At 54.6% G+C, this 13,472-nt stretch overlaps 1 protein-coding gene across 3 annotated transcripts in view; it reads right to left on the minus strand.

The window, feature by feature from the left end:
• Positions 1-13,472, minus strand: part of CCDC180 (coiled-coil domain containing 180) — a 97,014-nt gene that overhangs the window by 61,718 nt on the left and 21,824 nt on the right. For all 3 annotated transcript variants that reach the window (XM_076053034.1, XM_076053035.1, XM_076053036.1), the window contains exons 12-17: positions 12,439-12,527; positions 10,350-10,475; positions 8,619-8,792; positions 6,834-6,949; positions 2,758-2,875; positions 58-121 (exon numbers count right to left, since the gene is read on the minus strand). In XM_076053034.1, the coding sequence (XP_075909149.1) occupies positions 58-121; positions 2,758-2,875; positions 6,834-6,949; positions 8,619-8,792; positions 10,350-10,475; positions 12,439-12,527 (687 nt within the window). The remainder of the gene's footprint in view (positions 1-57; positions 122-2,757; positions 2,876-6,833; positions 6,950-8,618; positions 8,793-10,349; positions 10,476-12,438; positions 12,528-13,472) is intronic.

The raw sequence follows: 13,472 nt of genomic DNA on the forward strand, positions 1-13,472 counted from the left end.
GCCGTCATCGGCGGGGGGGGGGGAAAAGTCGGAAGAGCGTCTGCGGAAAACACTCACCCTTGTCGCGGTCCGGCAGCAATCCGCACTCGGGTGTAGCGTCGGCCGCTGCCACGCCGCCGCACTGGGGGACACAGGAGCCGCAAAGTGTTCACCCGCTCGGGGCGCGTCGGATCAGCGCTGTCGGCTACGCGCGGTGCGACAGACGTTCAACGTACGTACGTACGTACGTGGTGGCGAGACACTTTGCGTTGGTGTGTGTGTTCAGTTTGTTGTCCTTAACCCCCCCGCGCGCACCTCCAATTGGCACGGTTAGCTACGTACGGTGCGAAAGAAGTTCGACGTACATTCATTCATTCCCTCCGTTGAAAGGATAAAACGCGGCAATACCTCGATATGGGAAGTCGGAGCTTCGTTCGCATATCGAGAGATCGTATGTCGAACAGCTTATGACATTGGTCCTATGGGGATGCGTTCCCAGCCTTCGTAGCGTACCTTTTCACACTATAGACGCTTCACAACTTGCCATTCGTGGTGTACGCAGAGACAATTTATATTGAGAATGACGTATTTTATATTGCACAATATTGAGCTTCCATAATAGAGGTTTTTGGGCATAGATCACGTAAATACAAATGTGTTGTTAAACCCGCCACCACCTGAAACGGCCAATTAGTTCACGTGACAAACCTCACTAATTGGCTGTGGCGGGTGGTGGAGGGTTTAACGACACATTTATATATTTACGCTATCTAACCCACAAAAAAAACCTATATTATGGACAACATGATCCCTTGTAAAAATAAAAAGGTATCAAGTTTTGTTGCCAGATAAAAAGGGTAAAAAGAAAACTATTATTATATTTTGCTACTGGCAAAGGAGGTCTCACGATGTAAATGCTTGCCCCGAGCTCTCAGCACTCTGATGGTGCGTTGTCTTTGGGTTGTGCGCCTTTTGGCGTCATCTGGTCCAACACCAACGTGAGACTCTGGGCTCCAAGAAAAAGCTGTCCCGGGTGTGGACCAATCAACTTCAAGGACAATGCAGAACATTATCAGAGTTTTTGATTTAAAGCTTTCGTGACTGCAGTAATTCATATTCTTAGTTTTTTCGGTAAAGTCACGTTGAAGAGAAACAACAAAATAATAAAATATATATAAAACAATAAAAAATTCTCACGACGTTTCGACCATAACTCAAACGGTCATCTTCAGGTGTGTTGGTTTGCATAAATTTATTTTTTATAAATAAATGCGCCGTATAAATAAATGCGCCGTTTAAAAATACATTTATGCAAACCAACACACCTGAAGATGACCGTTTGAGTTATGGTCGAAACGTCGTGAGAATTTTTTATTGTTTTATATATTTTATTATTTTGTTGTTTCTCTTCAACGTGACTTTACCGAAAAAACTAAGAATATTATCAGAGTTGTTTTTTTGTTTGCATTCTGACCTGCAGGCATTGTTGTTAATGCAAACATGATCAGTTTTGTTGCCAGATAAAAGGGTAAAAAAAACTATTATTATATGGACAACATTGTTCGCGAAAGCCTGCTGCTGCTACTAGGTGTTAAACAGAATTTTTTTAAAACAACTGGACATGGCACAGACTCTGCAAGCGCACGCGGTGCTCTGAACCGGCCAACGATGGCAGAGTTACAAATCCATTACATCGCCGGTTTACAAAAACAACAACAGCAGCAAGCTGACAGAGGCAGTCTATCAAGGGAGCATCGATTGTGTTGGGGATTCAACCGTCGCAAAAAAAAAAGCAGCGTTCGAGACAATTGAGGTGCGCGCCCGAACGCGGGCACGCGGTGCAAAAGAAGTTCAACGTACAAACATACATACTGCACATAGACTAACACTGCCCATAGAGTAACACTGCCCATAGAGTAACACTGCCCATAGAGTAACACTACTCAAAGACTAACGCTACCCATAGACTAACACTGCCCATAGACTAACACTGCCCATAGAATAACACTACCCATAGACTAACACTGCCCATAGAGTAACATTACCCATAGACTAACACTGCCCATAGACTCAACACTGCCCATAGACTCAACACTGCCCATTGACTAACACTACCCATAGACTAACACTGCCCATAGACTCAACTCTACCCATAGAGTAACACTGCCCATAGACTAACACTACCCATAGACTAACACTGCCCGTAGACTCAACAATGCCCATAGACTAACACTACTCATAGACTAACACTGCCCATAGACTCAACACTACCCATAGAGTAACACTGCCCATAGACTAACACTACCCATAGACTAACACTGCCCGTAAACTCGACAATGCCCATAGACTAACACTACTCATAGACTAACACTGCCCATAGACTAACACTACCCATAGACTAACACTGCCCATAGACTCAACACTACCCATAGACTCAACACTGCCCATAGAGTAACTGCCCATAGACTCAACACTGCCCATAGACTCAACACTGCCCATAGACTAACACTACCCATAGACTCAACACTGCCCATAGACTCAACACTGCACCATAGACTCAACACTGCACCATAGACTCAACACTGCCCATAGACTCAACACTGCCCATAGACTAACACATTGCAATTGTAAATCGCCACTGCCGTTCGGATGAGTGGGTGGGCGAGCGAGCAGGCGGGCGGGCGCGCGGGCGGGCGGGCAGGCGCGCGGGCGGGCGAGAGGTCGGATGATTGGGTGCGCGAGTGGGTGGACGAGTGATCAGGTGAGCGGGTTGCTCACCCACTGCCGACTCTTGAAGTACTCCTGCACAGCGAGGACGTACGATTCCACCTCTTTGGCCACGGACGCCGGGTAGCCATCCACTATTGCCACCTGCTGGCCATGGAACTCCTCGTACCTGCGGCGTAAAAGGCAGCTCAGCGGTGCTCGCTGATTTTTGTTATGGCTGAGTCAATGCAAACTCCAAATATACAGCAGCAGGCGTCAGGGTCGAGATCGATCCCACGACCTCCTGTACACCGGGCGAGGTAGTTAACATCTCCTAGACACCGTGATGATGATGAGAGAGAGAGACACGCAATCTCCAAATATACAGCAGGCGTCAGGGTCGAGATCGAACCCACGACCTCCTGTACACCGGGCGAGGTAGTTAACATCTCCTAGACACCGTGATGATGATGAGAGAGAGAGATACGCAAACTCCAAATATACAGCAGGCGTCAGGGTCAAGATCGAACCCACGACCTCCTGTACACCGGGCGAGGTAGTTAACATCTCCTAGCAACCGTGATAATGATGAGAGAGAGAGAGAGAGACGCAAACTCCAAATATACAGCAGGCGTCAGGGTCGAGATCGAACCCACGACCTCCTGTACACCGGGCGAGGTAGTTAACATCTCCTAGCAACCGTGATAATGATGAGAGAGAGAGAGACACGCAAACTCCAAATATACAGCAGGCGTCTGGGTCGGAATCGAACCCACGACTTCCGGCATACCGGGCGAGGACGTCAACATCTCGCCGCTCCACTCACTGCAGTCGATCAATCGATGGGCGCTCTCTTCGTTCAAGACCACCGGCTCCACACGCTTGAGAGGCCCCATTTGGACCCTGGGCGGCTGCTGCCCTTTGACCCCTCAACGCCACCCAACTGGGGTCAGAAAGCGCCAACGCTTCAGCTCCCCCAGGATCGAGGCAACATGTAGCAGCGGGCAGGCTGCGCTTGCTACCACTGTTGCGTAATCCTCACCGAGTGATTTTTCAGCAGTGGGATGTTTTATATGGGGGGCGGTGGGTTCTTTATTTTTGCTATGGTAGGATAATGGAGGAAACCCACAAACGCCACACGCACACTCTCACCCACACACTCACACCACACCCCCCTACACACGCACTCATCCTCTCACCCACAGACTCACACCACACACTCACTCACACTTTCACCCACACACTCACCCACACACTCACGCACACTCTCACCTACACACTCACACCACACACTCACGCACACTCTCACACACACACTCACACCACACCCCCCCACACACTCACTCACCCTCTCACCCACACACTCACACCACACACTCACTCACACTCTCACCCACACACTCACCCACACACTCACTCACACTCTCACCCACACACTCACACCACACACTCACTCACACACTCACCCACAGACTCACACTCGCATCCACATACTCACACCACACACTCACTCACACTCTCACCTACACACTCACACCACACACTCACACTCTCACCCACACACTCACTCACCCTCTCACCCACACACTCACTCCACACACTCACTCACACTCACACCCACAGACTCACACCACACACTCACTCACACTCTCACCCACACACTCACACCACACACTCACACACACTCTCACCAACACACTCACACACTCAAGCACACTCTCACCCACACACTTACACCACACCCCCCCATTCACTCACTCACCCTCTCACCCACACACTCACACCACACACTCACTCAAACTCACTCACCCTCTCACCCACACACTCACTCACACTCTCACCCACACACTCACTCCACACACTCGATGTTTATGCATCGCTCCAGGTACTCATTTGAGGCTGAGTCGACACACACCGCACACCCACAAACGTTCTCACACTCTGCAGAACAGAACGGAGAACACACAAACTCCACACACTCACTCACACCACACATGAACTTTCACTCTGTAGAACAAGGAGAGAGAGAACATACAAACTCCACTCACTCACGCTCCACACCACACACCCACACACTCACTCTCACTCTGCAGAACAGGGAGAGAGAACACACAAACTCCACACCATCACACATACCACACACTCTCACTCACATTACACGCACACACACTCACTCACACGCTCACCCACACCACAAACTCCACACCCTCACACCACACACTCACCACACTCTCACTACACACCACACACTCACACTCTCACCCACACCACAAACTCCACACCCTGACACCACACACTCACCACACTCTCACTCACACCACAAACTCCACACCCTGACACCACACACTCACTCACACTCTCACTCACACTACACACCACACACTCACACTCTCACCCACACCACAAACTCCACACCCTGACACCACACACTCACCACACTCTCACTCATACTACACACCACACACTCACACTCTCACTCACACCACAAACTCCACACCCTGACACCACACACTCACTCACACTCTCCCTTACACTACACACCACACACTCACACTCACACCATAAACTCTACACTCTCACACCACACACTCACCACACTCTCACTCTCACTACACACCACACACTCACACTCTCACCCACACCACAAACTCCACACCCTGACACCACACACTCACTCACACTCTCACCCACACCACAAACTCCACACCCTGACACCACACACTCACTCACACTCTCACTCACACTACACACCACACACTCACACTCTCACCCACACCACAAACTCCACACCCTGACACCACACACTCACTCACACTCTCACTCACACCACAAACTCCACACCCTCACACCACACACTCACCACACTCTCACTCACACCACACACTCACACTCTCACCAACACCACAAACTCCACACCCTGACACCACACACTTACTAACACTCTCACTCACACTAAATGCCCACACACTCTCACCCACACCACAAACTCCACACCCTGACACCACACACTCACTAACACTCTCACCCACACCACAAACTCCACACCCTGACACCACACACTCACACTACACACCACACACTCACACTCTCACCCACACCACAAACTCCACACCCTCACACCACACACTCACCACACTCTCACTCACACTACACACCACACACTCACACTCTCACCAACACCACAAACTCCACACCCTGACACCACACACTTACTAACACTCTCACTCACACTAAATGCCCACACACTCTCACCCACACCACAAACTCCACACCCTGACACCACACACTCACTAACACTCACACTCACACTACACGCCCTCACTCACACCACACACTCACTTGCACTCTGCAGAACAGGGGCGGGAGGAACACACAAACTCCACTCACACCACACGCAACAATGTCCGCCATTCGCCACTAAATGGCAGTGACGTCGCCAGGTGCACTTTGAGGCCACGTGAAGTGTCGAACGCCCGCTGACAGTAGCTCCACTACAGACCCAGGTGCCACGGGTCGACTGACAGAGGTGACCGGCAGATGCACCACCCGTGCCCGCTACTGTGCCAACCGGCTGCGCTTTAGCCACCCGGCGCTCCGCTCGTTGTTGTGAGCGTCGCTCCTCCGCCCTCCGCTGTAGCCTGAGGGCGACTGCCTCCACATTTCCCAGCAGGCAGCGTCCTTCACGAGCCTCCTCCCACCGCACACTCAACACTGACTCTCACTGCAGAACAGGGGGTAGGAGAGGACCTCCAAACTGCACACAGAGAGGGCACCCGGGTCATGGAATCAAACCCGGTCCCTTGCTGCTGCGAGGAGGGCACGACCATCACCACCGCGCGGCAGCGTCGAACAACGCCGTGACCGTATTCTTGGTTCTTTCGGTAAAGGCACGTAGAAGGGAAACAATAAAATTCATTAAATACAATTCTCACGACGTTTCGACTGCAAACAACAAGCAATCATCATCAGGTGTGAGAACCACAGCAAGAAAATGTTATTGCTGCAGTCAAAACGTCGTGAGAGTTTTATTGTTTTATATGTTTTATTATTTGATTGTTTCCCTTCTACGCGGTGACTTTGCCGAAAGAACCAAGAATATGAATCCCCGCAGTCACGGAAGCTTTAAATCAAGACCCTATGACCCTTACCCCGACTTGATGGAGTCCAGCTTGCTGAGGGCTCTCTGCAGGCTGGACTCCAACGCCTGCTCAGAGCTCTCCTGTCTCAGCTGATCCATCAGCAGGTCCAGACTCGCCTCCTTCGCCTAACGTGGAGGGCGGGGGAGACACATTTCGTGGTGAATACGAATGAACAACGGTGACGAAGCTTTCCTTGAAGGAGCCCCAGGTTGCCCGAACCACCGCCCCCCTGCCCACGGTGAACTGGACTTCCGTGGTCAGTGGGGGGGGTCGGCAACAAGATGACAAAAAAACACCAAAATAAATTCTCGAATTTCGCAGTCCCTAAAAGAGCCACCGCACGCGGCTCCAGAGATGCAGGTTGACGACCACCACCCCCCCCCACCCCCCCGCTGGGCTTAGTGTGGTTATGGATCGGAACAGCAAATAGCCAGCGGGGGGGGAGGGGGGGGTTACCACCACCACCCCCGGTGTAAGGATCCCCATGGCACTGGCTCAGAGACGACGATGAGAATGACGATGATGCAGACAGCGGGGCGGAGAGGTGATGGGGGCGGGGTGGAGAGGTGAAGGGTGGAGAGGTGATGGGGGAGGGGTGGAGAGGTGATGGGGGAGGGCTGGAGAGGTGAAGGGAGAGGGGTGGAGAGGTGAAGGGTGGAGAGGTGATGGGGGAGGGGTGGAGAGGTGAAGGGAGAGGGGTGGAGAGGTGAAGGGTGGAGAGGTGTAGGGAGAGGGGTGGAGAGGTGATGGGTGGAGAGGTGATGGGGGCGGGGTGGAGAGGTGATGGGGGAGGGGTGGAGAGGTGATGGGATTGGGGTGGAGAGGTGATGGGTGGAGAGGTGATGGGGGTGGGGTGGAGAGGTGATGGGGGCGGGGTGGAGAGGTGATGGGGGAGGGGTGAAGGGAGAGGGGTGGAGAGGTGATGGGGGCGGTGGCGGAGGAACAGAGCCGGGAGAATGCAAACAAACGACGCCAACATAGCGGCTGCGGTTAGGCCAGGGGGGCGGGGGGGGGAGGTGGTCGGCAACAAAAATAAGAAGACATTTATTTAATTCCAGAGCCCGCAATGCGTTGTGGTGAATACGGGACAGCGGTGGCTCCTTCATGAACAACGGTCACGGAGTGGCCCTGCAGGAGCCGCAGGGTTGCCGGGACCCCCAACCCCTGCCCATGGTGAACTGGACCTCCGTGGTCAGGGCTCGGCAAACCGAGATACCGAGAAGAGCCGTTCGTTTATTTTTGCTCGAAAACTCGAACACGATGCATCGTGAATACGCGATGGCGGCCGTGGGGCCCTTCAATAAACCACGTGGCCGTGGCAGCTGCCCCCGAAGAGCCGCGCGCTGCCATGGATCGTCGGCACCCCCCCCCCCTTCCCCAATGTTGGTAGGGGAGGGGGAGGGGGTCACCACCGCATCCACCGCCTCCACCGCCACCCAGCTATCAGATCCAACAGCCAGGGCCTCCGTTCCAAACCGCGAGCCGCTCGGGATGACGCTCGGGCACTTCGCGTTCGTGCCGCTTGCCTCGGCCGTCGCGAGGGCACACGGAGGCGGACGACGACACCGGAGGCCTAGGGCACAGCGTGCAAAGCCCGTGCTCAACCGAGGCTTCGGCAATCATGCGCACCTAGCAGTGCCATGGCCACGAATGCATTCCTCGCTAGATTCAAATGCCCCGCGTTCAACGTCAAAGAGTTTGCGACTCCTGGAGATTCCCACGCTCTTGCTGGCCCGGCCCCGCCACCACCCCACCCCCCCCGACCGTGCGCCCGGCGTGTGGGACGAGGCCCACCTGATTGGCCATGTCGTGCTCCCTGCGCGACGCCTCCATCCTGTCCCGGAGCCGCCCATCCCGCCGCGCCAGCTCCTCCGCGTGGCGCTCCCACAGCCGCGCGGCCCCCCGGGCGAAGGCGGCGAGCTGGCGGCTCAGCGACGCCGCGCGGCGGGCCTGCCGCTCCAGCGCGGCCTGAGCGGGGACGCACGCGGCGACGGTGACGGCGGCAATGACGGCGGCGATGACGACGGTGATGACGACGATGACGGCGACGACGACGATGATGGCGACGACGACGATGACGGCGACGACGATGATGATGATGGCGACGATGATGATGACGGCGACGACGACGATGATGGCGACGACGATGATGATGGCGACGACGATGATGATGATGGCGACGACGACGATGATGGCGACGACAATGATGATCATGGCGACAACGACGATGACGATGGTGACGACGATGACGATAGCGACGACGATGATGATGGTGATGACAACAATAATGGCGATGACGACGATGATGACGACGACGACGACGACGACGATGATGGTGACGACGATGATGATGGCGACGACGATGATGATGATGGCGACGACGACGACGATGATGGTGACGGTGATGACAATGATGATGGCGACGATGATGACGACAACGACGATGATGGCGACGACGATGATGATGGCGACGACGTAGGTGATGATGATGATGGGGGTGACAAGGACGACAATGATGATGGCAATGATGATGATGACAATGATGATGACAATGATGATGATGACAATGATAATAATGATGATGGTGATGACGACAATGACGATGACGGCGATGATGACAATGATGATGATGACGACGATGACGACGATGATGATGGCGATGACGACGACGACAATGATGACGGCGATGACAAGGATGATGATGACGACAATCACGATGATAGCGATGACAATGACGATAACGGTGACAATGATGATGATGCAGATGACAATGACGACAACGATGACGATGACGATGATGATAATGGCGATGACGACAACGATGCCGACGACAATGGCACGCATGCACCCCGCAATGGCGGTTCGAATGAAGCTCGAGAGAGCACAAACGAAAACGGAGAATACACAAATCAAGCACGCACGAGTGCCCAGCACGGCGTGTGACAACATCCGCGCCGGGCAGACAAAGGGGCCGTCCATAAATGACGTCACGCGATTTTGGACGATTTTTTTTACCCCCCCCCCGCCACCTCGTCACACGGCGTCACAAAAAGTCAGACCCCCCCCCCCTTAAATATGACGTCACAAAGCTCTGCCACCCCCCCCCTCCCCTCCCAAAACCATATTTCCATTTTGAAAATAAAACACGCTTCACGAATCGCTTTAAACTATTGTCATTGTAGTGCGTATTTAATGTGGCGGCGCTGCACTCTGATGTTGTAGGAGTGTTGTTATAACGGTTAGTGTTGTTATAACAATTCTAGATTTATTGAAAGTTGCGCATTTTGATGTGACGTCACGTTTCTCAAACAACCCCCGCCCCCCTCGTCACACATCGTCACAAATGTCTGACCCTCCCCCCCCCACCTCCCCCCCCCCCCCCCAGGTGCGTGACGTCATTTATGGAAGGCCTCAAAGGCGCCTGTGCCGGCCTTCATAGGTGCTCGCTAACGGCACTCGCCCGCCCCGGCGGTCCGTTGGAAGGCTACGCGTCCCGGGGGAACCTCTGTCCTCGTTCGGCCGCACCTCCACGGAGGCGAGCTCCTCCTCGTGGGCCCTCTGGCGCTCCCCCACCAGCGGCAGCAGGTGATGCCGCGCCAGCTCCCAGGCCTCCTCCTCGCCCGCGCAGACGCCGCTCGTCGCCAGATCGAGCTGCACGCACGCGCAGGAAGTCACCACACGGCAGGCGGCACTCGCACCAGCGCTGCGGTGAGCGCCCTTGGCCCTCCGCTGCGGCGGGCAGTGGTTGGTGGCCGTGACCACTCCGCCAACCAAACGGCAGACCGAGCCACACCGCCAACCAGACGGCAGACCGAGCCACACCGCCAACCAGACGGCAGACCGAGCCACACCGCCAACCAGACGGCAGACCGAGCCACACCGCCACCCAAACGGCAGACCGGCCACACCGCCAACCAGACGGCACATCTGCCACACCGCCAACTAAACAGAGGAGCGGCGACACCATCAACTAAACAGAGGGGCGGCCACACCGCAAACTAAACAGAGGGGCGGCCACACCGCCAACTAAACAGAGGGGCGGGCACACCGTCAACTAAACAGAGGGGGCGGCCACACCGCCAACTAAACAGAGGGGCGGTCACACCGCCAACTAAACAGAGGTGGCGGCCACACTGCCAACTAAACAGGGAAGGGGCCACACCGTCAACGAAACAAGGTGCGGCCACACCGCCACCCAAACAGCAGACCGGCCACACTGCCGCCCAAATGGCAGATCGGCTACACCGCCAACTAAACAGAGGGGCGGTCACACCGTCAACGAAACAGAGGGGAGCGGCCACACCGTCAACGAAACAGGGGAGCGGCCACACCGCCACCCAAACAGCGGACCGGCCACACCACCACCCAAATGGCAGAACGGCCACACCGCCAACTAAACAGAGGGGCGGTCACACCGTCAACTAAACAGAGGGGGCGGCGACACCGCCAACTAAACAGAGGGACGGCCACACCGCCAACTAAACAGAGGGGTGGTCACGCCGCCAACTAAACAGAGGGGTGGTCACACCGTCAACTAAACAGAGGGGCGGTCACACCGCCAACTAGACGGAGGGGTGGTCACACCGTCAACTAAACAGGGGAGCGGCCACACCGCCAACTAAACAGAGGGGTGGTCACACCGCCAACTAAACAGAGGGGCGGCCACACCGTCAACTAAACAGAGGGGCGGTCACACCGTCAACTAAACAGAGGGGCGGTCACACCGTCAACAAGACAGAGGGGCGGTCACACCGTCAACTAAACAGAGGGGCGGTCACACCGTCAACGAAACAGGGTCCGCCACACCGTCAATGAAACAGGGTTCGGCCACACCGCCAACTAAACAGAGGGGCGGCCACACCGTCAACTAAACAGAGGGGCGGTCACACCGTCAACTAAACAGAGGGGCGGTCACACCGTCAACAAGACAGAGGGGCGGTCACACCGTCAACTAAACAGAGGGGCGGTCACACCGTCAACGAAACAGGGTCCGCCACACCGTCAATGAAACAGGGTTCGGCCACACCGCCAACTAAACAGAGGGGCGGCCACACCGTCAACGAAACAGGGGGCCAGCCACACCGTAAACTAAACAGGGTCCGGCCACACCGCCAACTATACAGATGGGCGGCCACACCATCAACGAAACAGGGGGTTGGCCACACCGCCGACTGTTGCGGTGACTTTGGAAATTTTTGCGACGGCGTCGAAGAGAAAAACCTCTCAGCAGCATCTGCGGCCTGCCCACGTGTCCATCTTAGCTAGCTAGAGTGGCGGAACTTTAACTTCGCTGCTTGCTGGCTGGTGTAGATGCAGAGCAACAACTACAATTTCACGTTCAGTTTGCCACTCATAATGCCAGACTCGCGTGAGAAGAGGACAGAGGAGGACAGAGGAGGATAGAGGAGGAGGAGGAGGGCGGAGGGGTGAGGAAGGAGGAGGAGGAAGGAGAAGAAAGTTTCGAGCAATCTTCAACGGCGCACGCAGGCAGCGGCAGCGTGCAATACGAGCGCAGCCGTGGCCACGTGGAGCTGCGGGGCCCCCCGTGGCCACGTGGAGCTGTGGGCCCCCCCAGGCCACGTGGAGCTGTGGGCCCCCCCAGCCCCCCCTTTACCCGGCATCGCTCCACCTCGTCCAGCTGCCGGCGGACAGCGACCTCGGACTGGGCGCGCAGCCTCTCCACGTGGCGCACATTCAGCTCGTCTGCCGGTGGGACAGACGAACAGACAGACAGACGAACAGACAGACGAACAGACAGACAGACGAACAGACAGATGAACAGACATACTGACAGACAGACAGACGAACAGATGAACAGACGAACAGATGAACAGACAGACAGACAGACGAACAAACAAACAAACAGACGAACAGATGAACAGACGAACAAACAGACAGACAAACAGACAGACAGACGAACAGACAGACAGACAAACAGACGAACAGACAGACAGACAGACGAACAGACAGACAGACAGACAGACGAACAAACAGACAGACAGACATACAGACATACAGACAAACAGACGAACAGACAGACAGACAGACGAACAGACAGACAGACAGACGAACAGACAGACAGACAAACAGACGAATAAACAGACAGACAAACAGACAGACGAATAGACAGACAGACAGACAAATAGACGAACAGACAGACAAACAGACAGACGAACAGACAGACGAACAGACAGACAAATAGATGAACAGACAGACAAACAGACAGACGAACAGACAGACGAACAGACAGACAAACAGACGAACAGACAGACGCTCGGCGAAACGGGACACCACTCCATCGCCACCACCGCCGCCCGCCACCGACTCTGTTATAACGTGCTACTCTGTTATAACGTGCTACTCTGTTATAATGTGCTACTCTGTTATAACGTGCTACTCTGTTATAACGTGCTACGTTAATGTTGCTGTTGTTATTGTTACGCTTGTTTACCCAGGAAAGCTTCGCTCAGTCTCAAAACTATTTGTACCATTGTATGTATGTTGAAATTCTTTCGCACTGTACGTAGCCAACCGTGCTAATCGGAGGTGCAGTGTTGAGTCAATGGGTAGTGTTTGTCTATGGGTAGTGTTGAGTCTCTGGGCAGTATGTATGCTGAACTTCTTTCGCACCGTATGTAGCCAACCGTG

This window comes from Petromyzon marinus, chromosome 59 (assembly GCF_048934315.1).
Source record: "Petromyzon marinus isolate PM22_M1 ecotype Great Lakes invasive population chromosome 59, UKy_Petmar_22M1.pri1.0, whole genome shotgun sequence".
NCBI lineage: Eukaryota > Metazoa > Chordata > Hyperoartia > Petromyzontiformes > Petromyzontidae > Petromyzon > Petromyzon marinus.